The 23,187-nt window shown below is 42.3% G+C and overlaps 1 protein-coding gene across 1 annotated transcript in view; it reads right to left on the bottom strand.

Annotated features, from left to right (window-relative positions):
- The window catches only part of TRAPPC10 (trafficking protein particle complex subunit 10), a 90,548-nt gene that overhangs the window by 48,653 nt on the left and 18,708 nt on the right, over positions 1-23,187 (bottom strand). The window contains exons 2-8 of the mRNA XM_045002616.1: positions 15,732-15,813; positions 14,903-15,038; positions 9,226-9,422; positions 6,825-7,020; positions 4,662-4,773; positions 3,197-3,444; positions 1,534-1,680 (exon numbers count right to left, since the gene is read on the bottom strand). Of these exons, the coding sequence (XP_044858551.1) occupies positions 1,534-1,680; positions 3,197-3,444; positions 4,662-4,773; positions 6,825-7,020; positions 9,226-9,422; positions 14,903-15,038; positions 15,732-15,813 (1,118 nt within the window). The remainder of the gene's footprint in view (positions 1-1,533; positions 1,681-3,196; positions 3,445-4,661; positions 4,774-6,824; positions 7,021-9,225; positions 9,423-14,902; positions 15,039-15,731; positions 15,814-23,187) is intronic.

Raw genomic sequence — 23,187 nt, 5'->3', positions numbered from 1 at the left:
GTCTTGTGTTTCAGTAAAAAAAAATAAACTACAAAACTGTATGATGTCCAGAGCCTCCAATGTACGGACTGGGTGGCTATACAGACTGAAAACTCATAACACATCTAATTATTTATATAATGCTGTATGTGAAATGAAACATTTCTTCTTGAACAGAGATGATCAGCAGGGCTGCCTTTAACCAACACAGTGCCATTAAAGATGTAGCTGAATAGTTACCGATCATTATGGGACTGAACTGGGGGTAGTTTGCTAAATTCTGTGTCAAAGGATGCTATCTGACTGAAGGTCAACCCTGGTGATTATTTTCTGATGTGAATAATTAGATTGTCATTTTAGCATAACAGAGGTTACTGGATCAACAAGTTATCCAATCTATTTTATAATAAGTTCTCATTACTTGTCTTGCCCCTCGAAGTAGTAAATTTCACACTGTGTGGAATAATATTTTCTTTTAATGGTTCTAAATGGACTTTTTGTAATCCCACCTCTTTTGCAGTTTTGCCATTGGTTCTGGTGCTCTTCACTCCATGCCTCTAACATTGCAGTCCTTCTACAGACTAACCTCTCCCTGCCCATTATGTTTCTCAACATTCTCCCTCCCCATTTATCCACTCCACCTGTACTCCAACAATTAACTCCTCAACCCTATTTCAAAGCCAAGGGCATCCCCCAAAAGTTTTAATATAAACAGTTATACATTGTAATAATGGCTTGTAAATAGCATGATGTACCCATCACCTCCTTGACTATTTTGCTTGTATGTTTTTCCATTTTATCCTTTAGTCTTGCCTTTTTAGGATATAAGCTCTTCTGGGTGTGGACTGTCTTCCTATGTTTATACAGTACCTAGAACAATGGAGTCCTAATCCTGATGGGGGATTTTAGGAGGTACCACATTATAAACAAAGTAAAAATAGTAATTAATAAAAAGAAAATGTGAGAGTTCCCAGCAACTTGGGAGAGTAGCAGATAAGTGGGCTATTGAAGCCAACATTGTCAACTACAGTGAAGGTTAATTATGTCTACTGTAATTATATAACAGCCATGATTTCTATATTGTAACTAGATTTCTACAAAATCCGTAATATGCTGGAAGTTGGGGGAAAAATCAAAATATAAATAAAAAGTCTGGAGGAGTAGAGGCTCTTATTCAGCTCAGGGTTTGTCCTCTTGCAACACATTCACAGCACCCTCCTCCTTTCAGCTGACAGACTTCCTAAGTTCATTTCAAAGCTAATCAGTACCACTACTGATTAGCTAGAGCAGTCACTGCTTAGCAACATGAAGCACTTCTCTTTCCCTCCCTACATCAAAGAGCTAAGCATGTGCTTCAGCCCTTGCCTCCCAATGAAGAAATAGAAAAAAATGTAAACCTGATTATATCAGGTAGCACGACAAAGTACTACCAAGCTAGTCTACGGATCAGTGTATTAAAGAACTTCTAGATTCACAATAAAACATGTCCCAGTTTATCACGGAGCCATGGCACATTTCAAGTGATGTCTCCGTAACAAACATCAGCTTGCTTACCTTTTCAGTGGCATAGCTCCACAGGCCAACTGTGTGGGAAACATTGGCATCTACTTGTGCTCGGTCACAGCAGCCTTCTATTCTTTGTAGGACCTCTAAACAGCTCAAAAATACCCAGCAATCCAAAGCTCCAGGAGGAACAGAGACCTGAAGATAAACAGTACAGGTCATTGAGAAATGAATAATTGCTTGATCATATTAGAACATAGCTTGAGAGACTGGGGAAGAGGTGCACTGCATGGAAAGTAGCTTCCATTTAAGGAGATTAAGACTGAGGGCTAGTGTACACTACCGCTACATCGGCGCTGCAGTAGCATATCTGAAGACATGCTATGCCAATGGAACAGTGCTCTCCTGTCAGCATAATTACTCCACCTCAACTAGAGGTGAAAGCTACGTCAGCAAGATAGCATCTCCAGCCGACATAGCACTGTGCAGACACCGCTTTAAGTTGATGAAACGTACGTTGCTCCAGGGGGTAGGAGGTTCACACCCGAGTGACATAAGTTACATCAACTTAAATGGTAGTGTAGACAAACCCTAGGTTTGCTCAATCTGGTAAGAGAAAATCTGATAAAAGCATATTAAACAACAAATGGTATAAATACATTGGGAACTCCTACTTACTCTGTGTTGGGCTACATGAGTAACGTGACAATCAAATTCTAAGGCACCGAATTTAAGGTAGAGAAGAGGAAGTGTTTTTTAGTGCAACTAATAATTATCTCATGGAGTTTTCACTACCATGGTATCTTAGAAACAATCAGAAGGATTAACTTTGACTAAGAATAGTATCTGCAGCTACAATAGCAAGGATAAGACTAATAAGGAATTAATCACAAGCTTGATTAATCAGGAAGACATTTTCCCATAATGACATAGTACTGTTCCTGAAAACTGATATATGATCAGCTTACTAATACTTAACTTTGGTCACCTGATATACATTGGGGATGGTCAAAATTTATCCCCCCAGCATACCCGATAAAGCCACGGTATAACACTCAGTAGTAGACACACACACACAGTTCTGAAGTGAGCTGCTGGCCCACATATCAAGAAGATAGCCTTCCTGCCCTATTCCCCACACAACTATACATTTGTTACCACATATAAGTTAATTATTGGCAATAGATCATGACATTGATAATGAATTCAGGAAAGAAGCATATGAATGACTATCAGCTTCATAGTAAATTGATATTAGTTTTTCAGATAAGGCTCAGAACCTTTTAACAATACAAGACAATCATAATGCTACCTCCAAAAAACAAACCTTTATGCAGTCTCCATCCATATGGCTACACGTCAAGGAAAAACCCCTGGCTGCCCCATATCAGCCGACTTGGGCTCATGTGGGGCTCAGGCTGCAGGACTGTTTCACTGCTGTGAAAATGTTTGGACTCTGGCTCGAGTCCCTGCTCTGAGACCCTCCCACCACGTAGGTCATGATCCTCACAGGTAGATATTTATTTTAAAACGTATAGTAATGTACATGTAATATTGTAGCAATATTACAATTAGAAACATTTTTACACCATTATATTGGTAGTACACTAGGAGTGCTGAATGTGTTAGCAGTGAGTGACAACTGGACAGAAACCTCTGTTATTATTGAACAAGAGATGTTATTTACATAATGAATTATATTACACTAACTCACTTCTAGTAGCTTAAGCTCCTGTACACAGTTGTGAAGAAGCTCTAGTGCTCGCTGGGACACCTCCCATGGTCTCTGTAGGAAGATCAGCAACGTGCACTGGCGAGAAAACAGGTAACTGCGCAAGTCTAGTAGAGTGGCTTCTTGATTCTGAATTAGCTCTCGTTTCTCCATATCTATTGGTTTACGGAGAATCAACCCATTCCAGCTCCGCACTGGTTGGCAGAAAAATGTCAACCAATTTGCTCCATCTAAGTAAACAAATATACAGTTAACCTCCAAACCCATTATTTTAAAGTAAGGCTTTTTTTTTTTAAACCCCACAACAATGTTAGGGCCAAACTTTAACTCAAATACCTACATAAGCAGCCTGATTTTCAAAAGTGGCACCCACACCTCCCATTACTTACTCTAGATACTTAAAATTAGGCACCTAATTTTTAAAATGTTGACCTAAATACCTGACAGCTATAAGCTGTAAGACAATTGGTTTACAATGTATTTCTGGATGATTAAAGTAAATCTCAAGTGAAATTACAGCTAGAAAGCTGAGCAACTTTATCTGCCTGAACATCCATTAATTACACCTCACCATGATAGGTGTGTCCCTTATTTTAGTCATCTGCCTTTAAACAAATAACTTATAGTGAGTTAGTGGGAAAGTGTTCCATACATCTTTGTATTTTACATCTACACTTAGTGGTATATGAACACCTCATGTTGTATTATGAAATATCATAACATCTTATACAAAATGATTGATTTCACATTACTTGACACTTCTCGAAAGGTATGTATCCCATGTTATTGCCAAACTGAAATGAACTCAAGTCTCATGCTGCTTGTAGAAAACAATTTATATTAAGTATACAAGGAAAGAATTGTATACACATGCATTAACTGGGCATGGCATAACTCTAGTGTCTAGAATTCCTTACTGTATCTAATTTGAAAAGCACATTTTAGCTAGTGTCTAAGGTAGCCTGTAATCATGCATGTTGTTTAAAAATCATATTCGATTCAATGGGAAGCCTTCAAAATAGCATGCTGGGATATTTGATTTTTAATGACTCAATAGCAAGCTTTGGGAACAAGCAGCAGCACAAGGGCCAGATCAAGACATAGGTACTTTAGACCCATGGCTAGGGCCCCCAGTTCTTGGGAGTCACATGAGACCAGAATCTCAGCTTTCATTATGTTTCTAGACCTCACGGATGCACAGGAAAGCTTGAACACATGACCGGAGTATGACTGTTGTCTGTCTGAATCTGGAGCGAGCATGAAACAATAGCTCCAAGTATCATGTCTCATCTTAATTGAAATCTGCTGCCACCCTAGGAAAGGGTATGGCAGAACCATATACTTTGTGCCTAGAGCCCTGTCTTACTTTAATTTGGTCCTGAGCAGAACAAAGAGTGGAACTAACTAATCTGCTGCACACATTCACTTGTTGATTTAAAGCACTTACCACCAGCACCAAAGTTAACAACATATTGAGAGAACAAGGCATCAAGTTCATCATATTGCACCAAGGCATCTTCAAACTGCTGCAGCATTTCAAAGACAAAGGCCAGCTCTTCCTTTTAAACACACAGAAAAAGAAAGGTACAAGTTATCAAAATGTATTGCGGTCAATATTGTGGATTTTAAAAATTAACTATGAAAAGGACTCACTAACCCAAAAGGAATTCTCCAAACTTGTCTCTGAGGGTTTGAATACCCAGGACAATGTAACGTTACGATTAATTATACTGCTATAACTCCCTTGATGGACACTCTAATTCCAGAATAAGAGTGCCTTTTTCCAAGTTAACCTATACTGCTTCCAAAGCTAAATGGGAAAAAGCTAAACTACAGTAAGCCTGTCCACATGAAAAGTTATAGTGGTATAATTATACTGGTAAATTCTTCCTGTACAGACAAGCCCTTACTCACTATAATAAAATATTTAGAACAAGCCTTAACTCTCAGGAAGCTCATAAAACTCACCTCTTCCAGAAAACACTGTTAATGTTCTTATAATTTATTCATTCTATTTATATTATGGAGACACTAGTTGCAGCTCCACAATTAAAGTTTGGTTTTACACTTAAAGCAGGGATTCAACATATGTTATGTATGAAAAATTCCATCTATTTTCCCCCAAACAACAGCACTTACTCCATAGAATAAACTTCCTGGGAATTTACAAGTAAATCTGTTGATGAGTTTAGGAGTTAAAATTAGTTAAACAGGTCCTTTGAGAAACTTAGCACTTGGTGTCACCTCTCTTTCCATCCTGAATAGGGTTAACAGAATAATGCAACAGCTTTTAACTTCAGCCTACATGACTATGAATAAGGTACAGTCAAACCTCGCAATAACGTACCCCGCCATAAAGCGAAATCACATATAACGCGATCATAAGTTGGCTCCCCTTTAAGGCCTAATACCAGTGGTCCCCAACACCATGGCACCCGCCGGGGCATTGATGTGCCCCCGCCTAGTGCCCAGCAGGGGAGAGAAGCTGCGGCCCCTCGCCTGTCGGGGACAGAGAGCGCCGAGGCTGCGGGCGCCAGTGCTCTGTCCCCGGCAGGAACGGGGCCACAGCTTCTCTCCGGCTTCAAGAGGAGCCGTGGCCCTGCGCCTGCTGGGGACAGAGAACTCCAGGGCTGCGGGCGCCGGTGCTCTCTGTCCCCGGCAGGCGCAGGGCTGCAGCTTCTCTCCGGCTTCAAGAGGAGCCGCGGCCACGTGCCTGCTGGGGACAGAGAACTCCAGGGCTGCGGGCGCACGCTTAGGTTTGGGATAATTGCAACAACATCCCCATAATGTTATTTTACTCTAAATTACTGATATGTATTTTCACCCTCAATTCCACCTTAATGAGACTTCTCCTGTCCAACCACCTGGTTGTGTGTTACATAATGAGCCTGGGGGGGAGAGGGGGAGGAGAGAAGAAGGTGGTAAGTGGGGAGGCAAGAAGTCTCAAGCGGTGGTGGGACCAATCTTACATAATGCAAAAACTCAAAACTATATGGCATCACACATCAAATCAATCCCTAATGTTATAATTTGAATGTGCCGTTTTTTTCTGTAAGTGTTTAAATGTTTATTAGAACAAATCAGATACATTTAGGAGTCATGCAGATCTGGAAATTCAAAACATCTGAAAACAGAATTCTCTCCAGAGAATTACATGATTCCATTTAAAAAAAATAACTTTAAGATCATTTATGCTCTGATAACATTCTAAGCAAAAGAAAGTTTAGTAATATGTAGAGCACATTGGTATAATATTTTAACTAGAAGGGTTCATTTGCACAGCCATAATATATTTTAATTTTTAAGACTTTTACACAAAGGCAATGGAACAGCTAATAAAATGCTTATTAAAAAAAAATCTATGCTCACATCTAATCCATAGCCTTTCTGCTGTCCAAGGTCCTAAGACACACAGAAGCCTGAACAGAACAGGTGAACACAGCACCACAAAAAACACTGCAGGCAAGAATAGTGACAAGTTTTGCCATAATACTAGCCTCTATTTCTTTTAAAAAGGAGCCTGATCTAAAAAAATACAGCCAAAAAGAATGCTTTCAACAAAGCAAAAGGACTAAACACTTTTTTAAAAATTTCTTCTTTAAGTCTGTACCTGGACCATGAAATACTCGCAAAAACTCCATCCTGGCTCAGTCCTCTTCTCCCTCAAAGTTCTCATGTCATCTTCAAACTTGCCTAGATTTTTGGTAAAAGACATGAGAAGCAGCGTCCTGAGTTTTGTCAGGAAGGCGTTCCAGGATTCCTGAGAACGGGAAGAGTCTTTCAAGGGGTCAGACAGTACCACACATCTGTAAAGATATTGATAGAAATTATTTTGTGGGAATAAAAAGTAACATCCAGACATAAAATAAACTTATAATAGCCCTTGCAATTAACTACTGTAAACAATGTCAAATCAAAAGAGCAAGGAAACTCAGATTTCTATTCAACATCAATTCAAGACTTATTAGTAAATGGTATGAGCTAAGAACAGAGTCAATGGAGGCAAAAAGTAAGAGCGTTAAAATGATAATGTATATTGAACTGCCTTGAGCATACTGTAGATAGAAAGGAAGCATTTGTTTGGTAGGCGGGAGGGTCCTGACACGCGTCAGGAATGGTCTAGTTATTGCTTAGTCCTGCCTTGGAGGGGAGTGCAACAGACGATGTATCAAGGTCTCTTCCAGTCCTACACTTTATGATAGGTTTAGAAAGAAATTTAAATCCGTGTTCCAAAAGACAAGATTACAAAATGAGTATATTCTATATTTTCAAAATCAATTAAAAACGTTTTAGAAATCCAAAAGACAAAAAAGCTCTGCTGTATAGGTTCCTGGTGTAAGGCTTTATGAGCCATGGGAGCAAGGAGTAGTTGGGGTTGCCAAGGATCACTATGGGCATTTGCACATTCCCTGGTGGAATATTCTGGTCTGGAAAGAAAATCCCAGTGTGCAGCTTTCTATACAGTCTAGTGTTCTGAAAGATGCGTGCATCATGCACCTTCCCTGACCACTCTGCACTGATGTCAGACAAATGGCCTCAGTAATCCACCAGCGCCTGCAAGACCATGGAGAAGTAGCCCTTTTGGGTTGATATACTTTGTCATGATATGGTCTGTGGCCAAAATTGGGATACGAGTTTCCCCCCCTGCAATTAGGGAATCCCATTGCCTCAAAGTCATCAATTATTTGTCCTGGACATCACTAAGAGTCACGGTCCCTCAGGTTACTAATGGCCCTGCACACTTGCATCACCGCAGCCGCCACAGTGAACTTTACAACTCCAAACTGGTTTGCAACTGACTGGTAGCAGTCTGAAGTTGCCAGCTTCCACACAGCGATCGCCACTCACTTTTCCACAGTGAGGGCAGCTCTCATTCTGGTGTCTTTGCATCGCAGTGTTGGGATACTTCCACACAGTTCCAGGAAGGTGGCTCGGTGCATACAGAAGTTCTGCAGCCACTGGTTGTCATCTTATACATTCATCATGATGCGATCCCACCACTCAGTGCTTGTTTCTCAAGTCCAGTACCGACAGTCCACCATGGCAAACTGGCCCATGAACGCCTGCAGCAATTTTCAATTATTTGTTTCCATGGAAGACAGTAGGGCAGGCATCACCGATTCACTCTGTCACAGCTCATGAAATACTGCAAGACCAGCCACACTGTGTTCATAATGCTCATCACCAGACTGATCAGCAGCTCAGGAATTATGCTGCCAGACAGAGGTGGCAGGCGTACAGTTTACATGGACTGTTGAAAAACAGCACACAACGAAGTAGCAAGCCCATGGAATGATGGGACAAAACAATGAATCATGCGACAGCGAGCATGCCCCCATGGTGCACCGTGATCTGTTCCCACAGCTCCCAGTGGCAGAGGGTGGAAAGTTGCACAGTGAGATAGCTACCTTGATACAACGTTGTCAATGAAAAAGCAGTGACTGTGGATACGCTCAGCTTACACAAGGAATGTTGTGTGGATGCTCCACTGATGTTATTAAAGTGACTTATGATCATTGACAAAACTTAAGTTAAATAGTGTAGACATGGCCTAAGACTTTACTCTTGTACTTTTCCTCTGGCTCACTGGTGATGGGTTTACATAAACCTTGAAAAACCAAGGATTTGAAGTTCTGAAAATTTATTTTGGTTACTTCATTAATTCTGAATCAGTGTCTACAAAGATATAGCTTCAGCATGTTTAAAGCCTTTATCTTTTCTGGAAGAGGTGAACATCCAGAATTTAACTGTAGCCCTACAGAACTACTATTTACACACCCACCCACCCCCACCCTTCCTTTTTAAATTTTTATTCCAAACCACTACTAATTCAGGAAAAGATGCAGCAAAAAACTTTTTCCTCTGTTGGTTCATATTTTGGGACAGATGGACATACATCTCACCAATGCCATTTGCTTAATGTTAGGCATCAGGGAAGTTACTATTCTTTTAAGTGAAAAACTTTGATTATCCAGAAAACTAGTTTTACAATTATAAACAATAGTCCTTACCTGTCACTTTGTTTGTTACAGAAGTCATTTCTTATTTTATCTACTATAGATGTTCGGGGAAGGATGTTGGTTTTGTTCTTTTTTTTTGCATCACTCTCAACGACCACAATTAACCAATCCACAGAGCTGTGCACTTTCAGAACATTCTGCCACTTGGTGATGTCATCCTTTACTGTAGCTTTGTACACTTCTGTATCCTGGGATTATAAATAATGAATTAGCAAATCAAATTGACAATCTGGACAAATTTGAAAGATTTTGTTAAAACAGGAAAAAAACATTTCAAATGATACTGAACGGAATTAGTGACACAGATTATTGAGAAGTTAAACAAGGACAACGTCAAGGTAAGGTTTTATTCTTTCGATTGACTACTTTATTACTACTACTTTAGACTCTTTCAAATGAAAGATTTTTAAAAATCAAATTTACCCTGAACAACTCACTGAAATTTGGAACTTGATTCAATTAAGACAATGAAACTAGACTGATTAATTTCATTTTCTGGTTCTAATACACCAACAATGCAGTGGCATTTGGGTTTTCCAACACCGCTGGAAAGCTTTAAGTTGTTTGTATCTTCAATGACTTAAATTTAAACAACTGAAGTAACTCATTTTCTGTAACTTTTTTCTTTTTTACAGATCAACTATGAACATATTGTTATGAATATTCACGATGCAAAGTTGTGTCGGTTAGTTGTGACTGGTCAAGTCAGATGGTTAGTGTCTGTTTTTTTGATTGTATGGGAATTTCTCCTATAATGACGATAACTCCTGGTGAATGAAACATTGCAGATAAGCAATATTAGGAAGTTTTAAATTTTTCCATTTTTGGATCACAAACCTGATCTAAAGCATGATTCTTGTAACAGATTAAATTCTGATTTACTGGCTGTGCGAACTATCTCCCATTTTCATAATGGGACAGTGCATGTATGCATTGTGTTGCTGCCAAGGATGTGGTCAGATCCTTGTATAGTTTAGTTTCCACTATGCCAGGGCTCTAGGAAAGGGTTTTGGAACTCCTGTACTCCTGCTGAGTCAAGCAGTGTCACTATAAAAAATAATGGTTACTCACCTTCTCGTAACTGTTGTTCTTTGAGATGTGGTGTTCATGTCCATTCTAATCAGGTGTGTGCGCATGCACGTGCACGATGGCCGGAAGATTTTTCCCTTAGCAGCATCCATCGGGTCGGCCTGTGTGCCCCCTGGAGTTGCACCCTCATGGTGCCTAATATATAGCCTTGCCGACCCGCCACCTCTTCAGTTCCTTCTTGCCAGCTACTCCAACAGAGGGATAGGAGGGTGGGTATTGGAATGGACATGAACAACATCTCGAAGAACAACAGTTATGAGAAGGTTTTTTCTTCAAGTGCTTGTTCATGTCGATGCCATTCAGGTGACTCCCAAACAAATTTAGGAGGAGGGGTCAGCGCTGTCCACTGACTGGAGTACTGCTCTACCTAAGGCTGCATCATCTCTGGCCTGCCTGGTAATTGCATAGTGTGCGGTGAAAGTGTGCATCAATGACCACATTGCTGCCCTGCAAATTTCCTGGGCAAGGACTTGAGCCAGGAAAGCTGTTGATGAAGCTTGCGCCCTTGTAGAGTGCACCATTATCGGGGGCGCTGGGATCCTTGCTAGATTTTAGCACCTGGTAACGCAGGCCACAATCCATGATGAAAAGTGTTGTGTCGAAATAGGCTGGCCCTTCATCCTGTCCGCTACTGCAACTAAGAACTGTACCGACTTCCTGAACTGTTTCATCCTTTTGATGTAAAAGGCCAGCGCTCTGTGGATGTCGAGAGTGTGGAGCCTCTGCTCCCTGTTATTCACATGAGACTTGGGGTAGAAAACCAGGAGTAAAATGTCCTGGTTGATATGCAACTGCGATACCACCTTTGGGAGGAAGGCCTGATGGGGCCTGAGCTGAACCTTGTCCTTAAAAAACATGGTGTAGGGCGGCTCGGATGTTAGAGCCCCGAGTTCAGACACCCTCTGGGCTGAAGTTATTGCCACCAGGAATGCGACCTTGTAGGAGAGGTAGAGCTGGGAGCATGTTGCTAGAGGCTCAAAGGGATGCCCCATGAGCCTAGAGAGGACCAAGTTAAGGTCCCAAGCAGGAACCAGTTGGCAGATGTGCAGGTACAACCTGTCAAGGCCCTTCAGGAAGCGACTGACCAGGGGGTTAGCGAAAATCGAGTGGCCCTGTACCCCTCAGTGGAAAGCCAAGATGGCAGCTAGATATACTCTTATGGAAGACAAGGGAAGACCGTCTTGCTTTAGGTGGAAAAGGTAATCCAAAATCTGGGGCACTGAGGCTAGCGCCGGGGAAAAGTTATGCTGAGCTGACCAGATTGAAATTCTCTTTCACTTCGCTAGGTACGTGGCCCTAGTGGAGGGTTTCCTACTGCCCAAGAGAACCTGTCTGACTTGTTCTGAACCAGAGAGCTTGAAAGTATTCAGCCATGGAGCCTCTAGGCTGTGAGATGCAGCGACTGCAGGTTTGGGTGCTGGAGCCGCCCATGATCCTGCATGAGAAGGTCCGGGAAACATGGCAGGGTAATCGGGGCTCCGACTGATACGTCTAGGAGAGACGTGTACCAGTGCTGGCGGGGTCAGGCTGGTGCTATGAGAATGAACCGAGCCTGGTCTCTGCGGATCTTGAGCAGGACCTTGTGGAGGAGCGGTATGGGTGGGAAGTGTATAGAAGCGGTTCCCCTGAATGGAGGAGGAACGCGTCCGCTGTAGAGCCCGGACTGTGATTCTGGAAGGAGCAGAACTGCTGACACTTCCTGTTGCGTCGCATGGCAAAGAGGTCAATCAGGGAACAGCCCCACCTCTGGAAGAGCAAAGATGCAATGTCCGGGCGAAAGGACCACTCGTGGCTGTGAAGATATCTGCTGCGGCAGTCCACCAGCTACTTCTGGACCCCTGGAAGGTACGACGCCTTTGGATTGACTGAGTGCTCTATACAAAAGTCCCATAATTTGAGGGCTTCCTGGCACAGGGGAGAGGAGTGTGCACCACCGTCTGTTGATATAGAACATTGCGGTCATATTATCCATCACGACCGATACACACTGGCCTGCTAGATACAGGCAGAATGACTGACATGCTAGGCGTACTGTCCTGAGCTCCCTGACACCGATATGAAGACTCAGATCTGTCTGTAACCAGAGGCCCTGTGTCCTGGGGTCCCCCAGATAAGCTCCTCACCCCAAGTCTAACACGTCCATCACTAGCATCAGGGATGGCTGTGGGGCAGGGAAGGGGACTCCTGAGCACACCCGCTGAGCGTTCGCCCACCATAGGAGTGAGTCGAGGATAGGGCGAGGCAGGGTCACGGTCCTGTCCAAGCTGTCCCTGGCAGGTCTGTACACTCACACAGGCCACGACTGAAGTGGCCAAAGCCTGAGTCTGACGTGCCGAACCACGTATGTACAGGCCACCATGTGGCTGAGAAATTTGAGAATTTCTCACGGTGGTGGTGGGGAACTGCCTGAGTCCCTGGATCATGGCGTCGAGGGCCTGGAATCTCACCTGTGGGAGGAATGTTCTGGCTTGAGTCCAAAACCGCCCCTATGAACTCTATCCTCTGGACCAGGGACAGAGTCGATTTAGTTTCATTCAGTAGGAGGCCCAGATTCTCGAAAGTAGCTCTGATGAATGCCACTTGAGCTTCCACCTGAGCCCTGGATCGGCCTTTGATCAGCCAGTCATCAAGGTATAGGAATACCTGTATCTGATGTTTCCACAGAAATGGGGGCACAAGGCTTTCTCCATGAGGATCACCTTCAGCCACTGTTCCCGTTCTTTAAGTGTCCTTGGGCAGAACTCGCAGCAGATCTTGCCATGATCTTTTTTATGGGTCTCCCCCAGGCACCTAGGACACGACAAGTGCGGACCACTCTTAGGCATGGGTTTGGCACAAGCCACGTAGTTCTTAAATCCCGGGGACTGTTGCATGCCACAGCGCCATGGCCAGATTGGGAGGGGGGGGACCCTCCCCCCCAACTACTATACTAAACTTTAACTGGAGGAGTACTACCAACAACTAACTAACTATATACACGGAATAACGAAGAAACTTGCTGAGCAAGAGCCAAGGGAAGTTCCAGTCACCGTCACTGGTGGTAAAAAGGAACTGAAGGGGTGGTGGGTTGCCAGGGCTATACATTAGGCACCATGAAGGCGCGACTCCTGGAGCGCCCAGACCAACCCGACAGATGCTGCTAAGGGAAAAATCTTCTTGCCATCGTGCACACAGACACCTGATTGGAATTGACATGAACAAGCACTCAAAGAAGAATATAAGTTACAGTTCAAATGCTCAAGTGGGCAAGTTTAAAATTTACTTTTTATGAAAACTTATGCAAGACAAACTTGATTACCTTCCACGATCATTTGAACAAACAAAAAGTTGTGTACCGGGACAGCAGAAAAGTCAAAAAGTTCATTTTTATATTATAGTGAATACCTGCAGGGTTTTTTGGTGTTATTAACCCATCTCTAGTGTTTATTAAACAAACATCACTAAGTGTCACCAAGTCATTGGCTACTATCTCCTTCAAACCAATATACTAATACAATTGTTCCCAAAACAGACTTCCACTGTGCCCCACATTAAACTATGCAGTCATACATGTTGCCATGCACTATGACTGTTACCTGTTACTTAATTAGATTTTAATCCATAACATATTGACCACGTTTTATTAGTTTTCTTAACATTCTTCTGGTTACCTTTATTATTTTGTTAACTTTTCAAATAACTCTAGATGCTCAGAGCAGGATTTTTCCTTTATTTAGTTCACCATCAATACTTTAAAAAGCATTCATTATACCATCCTCACATTCCATCCCTTTCCCCACTATCAAGGAGGCATAATTCCCAGATCGCCTGTAATGTCTTAATTTATAAAACACAGATTTGCACATTAAGTTAGGAAATCACTAATGGGCAGCAGGTTTAAAACAAACAAAAGGAAGTTGTTCTTCACACAGCGCACAGTCAACCTGTGGAACTCCTTGCCTGAGGAAGTTGTGAAGGCTAGGACTGTAACAGGGTTTAAAAGAGAACTAGATAAATTAATGCAGGTTAAATCCATTAATGGCTATTAGCTAGGATGGGTAAGGAATGGTGTCCCTAGCTTCTGTTTGTCAAAGGGTGTTAATGGATGGCAAGAGAGAGATGACTTGATCATTACCCATTAGGTTCACTCCCTCTGGGACACCTGGCATTGGCCACTGTCGGTAGACAGAATACTGGGCTGGATGGACCTTTGGTCTGACCCAGCATGGCCATTTTTATGTTCTAATCTGCTAGTTTTAGTATATTGCATACCATTTCACACCTCACCTTCCAGCAGAAACCACAACAGATTAACTTGGTGATTTAATGCACTTGAGAAACTCAAGTTCCCCAAGGCTTCATCCTTCTCAAGTGCCATCTGATAACATCAAACTTGTCTCATATTAGGACAATGCAACTCCCTCACCCATTGGTGACCCTGATAGTAACAAATGTAACCAACAGGAATAAGGGGACAGATTGTAGAATCAGCACATCCCATTTACCAAACTGGGACAGGGCAGAGATTATTTTATCTTCAATCCCACTCTCATACCTTATTATGTGCATGGTTCATGCTTAATATTTTCCTAATACTTACACAACATTCTGTCCAATAAATATGAAGGAAGGGAAAAGTCAGGAGAGCCTTGTTTCCTTCTTTGGGTAACAGCTCCTCTTTGAATTGAACAAAATTAGATTCAAGATGAATCATCTTAGGAGCACGTCCATAAGACCTATGCAGAATTTTAAAAGAATTACCATTAGTAATTGAGAAATAAGCAGCAAAACTAAAAGCAGAACAGAAATGACAGGGCAAACATTTATTACAAATGTAGCTTTTTTAAAAAAACCTCACAAAACTTAACTGTGTTCTTTATGGTTTGATTCGTGTAGCATCAATTCAAAAATTCATCTGTTTTCTCCGAAAATAAGACACATTCTCTTTGCAAGGAAAAGGGCTGGAAACTTCCAGCTTTCATTTTAAAAAGATTCTCCTTTACATGTTCTTGTGTTCTGCCAAAATTAGAGGTGGCCTTTGGCTGTGGATGTCACAGGGTCCAAAGCCCAATTCTATTTTTAAGTCTTTCCCATATGCCCTTTAAAGCAGGAACCAGGCTTATCTTCAAAGCATGGTTGCCCAAAGTGCAACCTGGAAATACCAGTAAAACTAATCTTTAGTGCTGCTAATTCCTTTATGATTTTAAAATTCAGCCTGGGCTAAATGTGGGAACAAACATACCAAATGGCCCAACATCCAGAGTTCAAGGAAAATTGGCTCTGAAAACCAGAAATCTTTCCTCCTGTTCAGCTTCCAAACCAACACAATTCACTGCACAGTGTCACATTATTAGTCACATTTTCCTAAATCCAACCATGTGCATCAAAAACAGAGCAATGGGGAAGAAAGAGAGGCGGAAATACTCTACCTTCTCCATTCCATGGGTTCTTTTGGAAGCTGCTGAGAAAGCATGGGATATACAGAAGTGAATAAATTCTGATCTCCAGCACCTAAAATTAAAGAGACCCATATTTTTAAAAGTTCCCTTTTAAAATATATATGGACAAGTTACATTTTTAAGAGACTAATTTTCATACTGGATGCATGGATAACACTGCTGTATAGAAAAATGCTTTAAAATAACTTCTTGTTATTGCATATCTCTACGAAACACCATTCATATAACTGTCCCAAAATTCCACAGAAGGTGTGAGAAAAACTCAGCTACAGCTAGCAGTCCAATGTTGTACAACATCACAAAAACCAAACAGCCTCCAAAAACTTCAATCAGTTTACACAAGACAGGCTAGGTACTAATGCCACTGTACTATGAAACAAGATAAATAGAACAAAATGTACAATCCAGCAGAGAAAACAGTAACTGATTTTCAGCAATATGACAGTATCCAGCTGACATTTACATCCTTGGCAACAAGACATAATAGGATGTTGCCCAAACCATTTAACGCCCCCCCCCCCCCCCGTGTCGCCCCGCCCCACACACACACACAAAAAAGATCAAGTAGGTCAGAAAAAAAATCTTAGTTTTAGAACTGTTTTATTATGTATTATATAAAATTACAAAACAGTAAAGGCTACATCCCTCATTTCAATACTCCTTAAGTTACATTTTTTTTTAAAAAGTTACTTTTCATAATATAAACTTAGAACCTCAAGAACTTTTTACTTTCCCACAGGATTTTATCGTCTAATTACTACACATCAATTTTGCTCCATTTTAAAATAGAGCATGAGTCAGCCATTGATTTTTTTTTTCCATTCAGTACATTGTTCTTCCCATCATTTGAGCGCCACCTCTCCATTAAAATGACATCAGTAACTAGTGTTGCAGCTCAGAGTAGAATCAAATTGTATATTTGATATAGGAAACCAAACAATCAGTAATAAACCATTTGGAGAATAGTGCTCACCAGATCAAAATTTTAAGTGTGTCAAATTTTAGACCTATAAAAACAAAGATTATCCAAAACCTAGAACACAATGAATTCACACAATCAAAAAAAAATCCCAATGTAGTTAAGATTGGGGGTAATGTCATCCCAAGGCATTTAAGGTAAATTAACAAAGGAATGGACTCGTAAGAAGTGTGGAAGGTTTTCTGCCTTTCAACTTGAACTGTCACCACCGAGTGAACAGAACAACCTCATCCTGTGATAGTGTAAACCGAGAAGAAAGAAAACTCCAAGACTTACAGATCCAGCCTTTCCTTAGCTTGCCTTATAACACCCTGGAATGGGAGAATAATTCAGCTTTTAAATTTGGTTCATAATCAAATTTTGGATTGGTAGCATAGCTCAGCATGCCTATTGCGTAGTTTCGTTTTTAGTAAAAAGGAAAGAATCACCACCAACACCTAAAGTACCAAAAGGAAAAGTAATTCCTGCGTTCTGCATCTAAAGAGGTGATTTGGATATTTTTAGGTCCTTCAAAAAAAGATGCAACTACAAGTGTGATCTCGAAAAAACACTGAACAAAAATCCAAGGCACTAGATTTCATGTATTTCTATTTTTTTTTAAACAACTGTTGCTTAGCATGAAGCTCTCTCAACTAGCGTTAACTCACCTTTATAAATGCACAGATATATTGGATATTTAGCCATATTTAGTTTAAATCACGTGAAATCTGAAACATTTGAACACCAAAAGTTTGGTTCTGAGATCCCAGCTATCTTTAATACAAGCATGAAAGGACAGAGTTTATATCTTGCTTCTGAGCTCCCTGTTGGCAGCACCACAGAACAGTGATTTTCAACCTCTTCATTTGCAGACCCCTAAAATTTTCAAATTGAGATGTGGTCCCCTTTGGAAATCTTAGGCAGTTTAAGTGTATTAATAAAATTTGCCGATGACACACAGTTGGGAGGTATTGCCAATAAGGAGGAAGACCAGAATATCTTACAAGATGATCTGGGACAACTTTGTAAGTTGGAGTAATAGAAACGGGATGAAATTTAATAGCACAAAATACAAGGTCATGCATCTAGGGACTAACAAGAATTTTTCCTGTAAGCTGGGGACGTATCAGTTGTAAGTGAGAGAGGAGGAGAAAGACCTGGGTTTATTGGTTGACCACAGGATGACTATTAGCCATCAATGTGATGCAGATGTGAAAAAGGCTAATGCAGACCTAGGATGCATCGAGCAAGCTATTTCCAGTAGAGATAGGGAAGTTAGTACCATTATACAATGCACTGGTGAGACCTCATCTGGAATACAGTGCGCAGTTCTGGTCTCCCATATTTAATAAAGATGTATTCAAACAGGAACAGATGCAGACAAGGGCTACTAAGGTTTTCCATTCATCGGGGATCATCCACCTTACAAGAGGAGACTCAAATAGCTTGGCTTGTTTAGCCTAAGCTAAAGAAGGCTATGGGGAGATATCTCTCTATAAATACATCAGAGAGATAAATACCAGGGAGGGGGAGGAGTCATTTTAGTTAAGCACCAATATTGACACAAGAACAAATGGATATAAACTGGCCATCAATGAATTTAGGCTTGAAATTGGATGAAGATTTCTAACGATCAAAGGAGTGATCTTCTGGAACAGCCTTCCAAGGGAGCAGTGGGGACAAAATCCTAACTGGCTTCAAAACTGAGCTTGAAAAGTTTATGAAGGGGGTGGTATGATGAGACTGCTTACAACGGCATGCAGCTGATATGCGATTGCTAGCAACAAATATCTCCAATGGCTGGTCATGGGACACTAGATGGGAAGGGCTCTGAATTACTACTGAAAATTCTTTCCCAGGTGTCTGGCTGGTGGATCTCGCCCAGATGCTGAGAGTCTAACAGATCACCATATCTGAGGTCAGGAAGGAATTTTTCCCCAGGTCAGACTGGCAGGAACCCTGGGGGGTTTTCACCTTCCGCTGCAGCATGGGGCACAGGACACTTGCAGGTTTAAACTAGTGTAAATGGTGGGTTCTCTGCAACCAAGTCTTTTAACCACGATTTGAGGACTTCAGTAACTCAGCCAGAGGTTAGGGGTCTATTATAGGAATGGGTGGGTGAGGTTCTATGACCTGCAATATGCAGGCGGTCAGACTAGATCATGATGGTCCCTTCTAACATTAAAGTCTTAGAGTCCGTGAACCACAGGCTGAAAACTGTTGTCAGAATGATTTCCAGTCATCAGAAAATCTTCCACTGTGTGGCATTGCAAGTGACATGTACTGAAAGAGCAAAGAATGTTTTCCTTCCAACAATCTTTGCAACAAACAAAAATGGTACTGACAACAGTAATACCTTGTATTTGGAGGGAACAGATGTTGAACAATAAAGAAGGTAATTTCTGATCCTTTCGTATTTCATTTAGGCCATAGCTCCCCATCAAACTGAGTGTGACATTCAAAACAGGTTGTGCAATCAGGTAAATATATATATTTATTTTTAATCAAGCAACAAGGATCTCACTTTTTCCCCAGATGGGATTTTCTGGCAGGAGCAGCAAGCTTTTCAGCTGATCGCAACATGTGTGATTTTTGCAGCTGATGACGATGGCCAACATGTCTTTGGTAAAGTTTTAAACAACTCTCCATGCAAGGTGTCTAGTGGCCTCCAGCTGTTAAAGCAGAGGTCCCCAAACTATGGGGCATGTGCCCCTAAGGGGCATGGAGGAATGTTTGGGGAGTGCGGGGGGGGGCCCAGGTAGGGTTGGCACCTTCCTAATTGTTGGTAACTGGACCACTGAGGCCCTGACCCACCACTTCCCCTCAAGGTCCCAGCCCACTCTGCCTTCCCATCACATGCTCCTCTCCCCCACATCTCCCCATCAGTCGCTCTAACATGTCCACTCCCTCCCACCCCCCCAGTTAGGCTCCCTCTGCACTGGGGCTGAGAGAGCCTGAAAAGGAGCCTGCCTGCAGGTAGGAGGCAGCTTAGGCTGAGCAGGGTCTACCATGGGTTAATGGCCAGGCGCCTCCCCGTGCCGTGCGGTAACTGGACTTTTGGTGTCCGGTCAGTACATCTGACTGGGCGCTGACAGGTCCCCTTTTTGACCTGACTTCTCAGTTGAAAACCAGGCACCTGGCAACCCTAGGCCTCAGCCAGCCCCCACCAAGGGCGGGGAGGAAGCACCACCCAGCCCCACTCCTAGCTCTCCACTGGAGTAAGAGTGGGGAGGGGTGGCACAAACCTGTAAAGTTTGGAGACCACTGTGCTAAAGCATCACATATGCATTCGGGACGACTTGAGGTTCTCCTCCTCAAAGAAAAAAAATGGAGAAAAAGAAAAAACTCAAAAATCATCTGGCTAAGACAAGACCCTGCTTTAAATCAGCCACAAACCTCATTAGACAGCCATTCCCAGTGCTACTGGAAAACATGGGAGAGGATGCAAGCACACTGATCAGATCAGGAATGGGGGCAAAAGCACTGAGCCTCACTTCAACTGCTAACTGTGCTGAGGAACTGGCAACAGGAATTCCCCTGTTCCTCTAAAACAGTGGTTCTCAACCAAGAGTACACATACTCCTAGGGGTATGCAGAGGTCTTTCAGGGGGGTACATCAACTCATCTAGATATTTGCCTAGTTTTACAACATGCTACATAAAAAAACACTAGTGAATTTAGTACAAACAAATTTCATAGATAATGAATTGTTTATACTGTGCTATATACTGAATTGTAAGCACAATATTTATATTCAAATTTATTTATTTTATAATTATATGGTTATATCGAGAAAATAAGCAATTTTTCAATATTAGTGTGCTGTGACACGTCCGTATTTTTATGTCTGATTTTGTAAGCAAGCAGGTTTTAAGTGACATGAAACTTGGGAAGTACACTAGATAAATCAGACTCCTGAAAGGGGTACAAGTAGTCTAGAAAGATTGAGCGCAACTGCTCTAAGGGCTTGGCTACACTTACAAATTTGCAGCGCTGCAGCAGGGTGTGAAAACACACCCTCTGCAGCGCTGCAAATTGTGGCGCTACAAAGCGCCAGTGTAGTCAGAGCCCCAGCGCTGGGAGCTACGCTCCCAGCGCTGTCCGTTATTCCCCACAGGGAGGTGGAGTACGGACAGCGCTGGGAGAGTTTTCTCCCAGCGCTGGCGCTTTGACTACACTTAACGCTTCAAAGCGCTGCCGCGGCAGCGCTTTGAAATGCAAGTGTAGCCAAAGCCTAAAACACTAGCAAAAGGCCCTTGACCTATCAAAACTCCTGTTAGCTGGAACAGGAAGGAAAGAAAGGAACAATTCTGGCTGAAAAGAACGGCCCACTGTCCTCTTCCCCCACACCCCTCTTCCTTCCAGAGAGACATAAGCATGGTCCCCCAATGTGGCTATTGTACCTTTGGTGTGCCAGTAAGTGGAACTGGCTTTCAGCTTAGGTGATCACATGAGGAACCTTGCATCAAACCTTAAGCAAGGAAAAGGTTGAAAACCTAATGTAGAGACAATGAATATGCACACACAAGAGAAAAATGTGACCAGAACCACAAAACTTCAGTATTTCTAGCACTTGAGAGCAATATCACAGTAAAGGAAGAGAACTGTATGCATGTACAAGTCAGTATTAAGTGCTTGCATGGGAATCTGAACATGAATTATGTAAGGGGTTCTCAAACTGGGGTCAGGAACCCTCAGGGGGTTGCGAGGTTATTACATGGGGGGGGGGGGAAGAGAAGCAAGCTGTCAGCCTCCATCCCAAGCCCTGCTTTGCATCCAGCATTTATAATGGTGTTAGATATATTAAAAAGTGGTGGGTCACACTCAGAGGCTTGCTATTTGAAAGGGGGCACCAGTACAGAAGTATGAGAACCACTGAACTACGTTATCCCATAATCATACTGCTCTGTACTCATCTCAGAGCTGCTTATAACCTTGCAGTTAATCTTCAATCCCTAGCAAAGTTAACATGCTGCAGAACAGCAAAATATGACGTTAAAAGATATTGCCACTTCTAGAATTGTAATTTCAGAATTTAAAGAAAATTATTGGATTGTTAATTTCTGATTATTAGGTTTCAGTGTATTTTTTAACAATAGTATTTCCCTGACTAACCTAATTGCCTTCTATGACGAGATAACCGGCTCTGTGGATGAGGGGAAAGAAGTGGATGTACTATTTCTGGACTTTAGCAAAGCTTTTGATACAGTCTCCCACAGTATTCTTGCCAGCAAGTTAAAGAAGTATGGGCTGGATGAATGGACGGTAAGGTGGATAGAAAACTGGCTAGATGGTCGGGCTCAACGGGTAGTGATCAATGGTTCCATGTCTAGTTGGCAGCCGGTATCAAGTGGAGTGCCCCAAGGGTCGGTGCTGGGGCCAGTTTTATTCAATATCTTCATTAACGATCTGGAGGATGGTGTGGACTGCACCCTTAGCAAGTTTGCAGACGACACTAAACTGGGAGGAGTGGTTGATACGCTGGAGGGTAGGGCTAGGATACAGAGGGATCTAGACAAATTAGAGGATTGGGCCAAAAGAAATATGAGGAGGTTCAACAAGGACAAGTGCAAAGTCCTGCACTTAGGACGGAAGAATCCCATGCACTGCTACAGACTAGGGACCGAATGGCTGGGCAGCAGTTCTGCAGAAAAGGATCTAGGGGTTACGGTGGACGAAAAGCTTAATATGAGTCAACAGTGTGCCCTTGTTGCCAAGAAGGCTAATGGCATTTTGGGTTGTATAAGTAGGGGCATTTCCAGCAGATCGAGGGATGTGATCATTCCCCTCTACTCAGCACTGGTGAGGCCTCATTTGGAGTACTGTGTCCAGTTTTGGGCCCCACACTACAAGAAGGATGTGGATAAATTGGAGAGAATCCAGCGGAGGGCAACAAAAATGATTAGGGGGCTGGAGCACATGACTTATGAGGAGAGGCTGAGGGAACTGGGATTGTTTAGTCTGCAGAAGAGAAGAATGAGGGGGGATTTGATAGCTGCTTTCAACTACCTGAAAGGGGGTTCCAAAGAGGATGGATCTAGACTGTTCTCAGTGGTAGAAGATGACAGAACAAGGAGTAATGGTCTCAAGTTGCAGAGGAGGAGGTTTAGGCTGGATATTAGGAAAAACTTTTTCACTAGTAGGGTGGTGAAGAACTGGAATGGGTTACCTAGGGAGGTAGTGGAATCTCCTTCCTTAGAGGTTTTTAAGGTCAGGCTTGACAAAGCCCTGGCTGGGATGATTTAGTTGGGTTTGGTCCTGCTTTGAGCAGGGGGTTGGACTAGATGACCTCCTGAGGTCCCTTCCAACCCTGAGATTCTATGATTCTATGATTCCCTTCCCTCTAATATTCAGCTTTCAGTGATTGCATTAGATTATTAGAAATAGAAAATACTTTTTAAAATTTTTAAAGCTAAGGTAATGACTATGCAATACAAACACAAGTATATGAAAACTTCATGAAATTTT

This window comes from Mauremys mutica, chromosome 1, assembly GCF_020497125.1.
Source record: "Mauremys mutica isolate MM-2020 ecotype Southern chromosome 1, ASM2049712v1, whole genome shotgun sequence".
NCBI classification, from domain to species: Eukaryota; Metazoa; Chordata; order Testudines; family Geoemydidae; genus Mauremys; species Mauremys mutica.
This window is presented reverse-complemented; position numbering and strand designations above follow the sequence as displayed.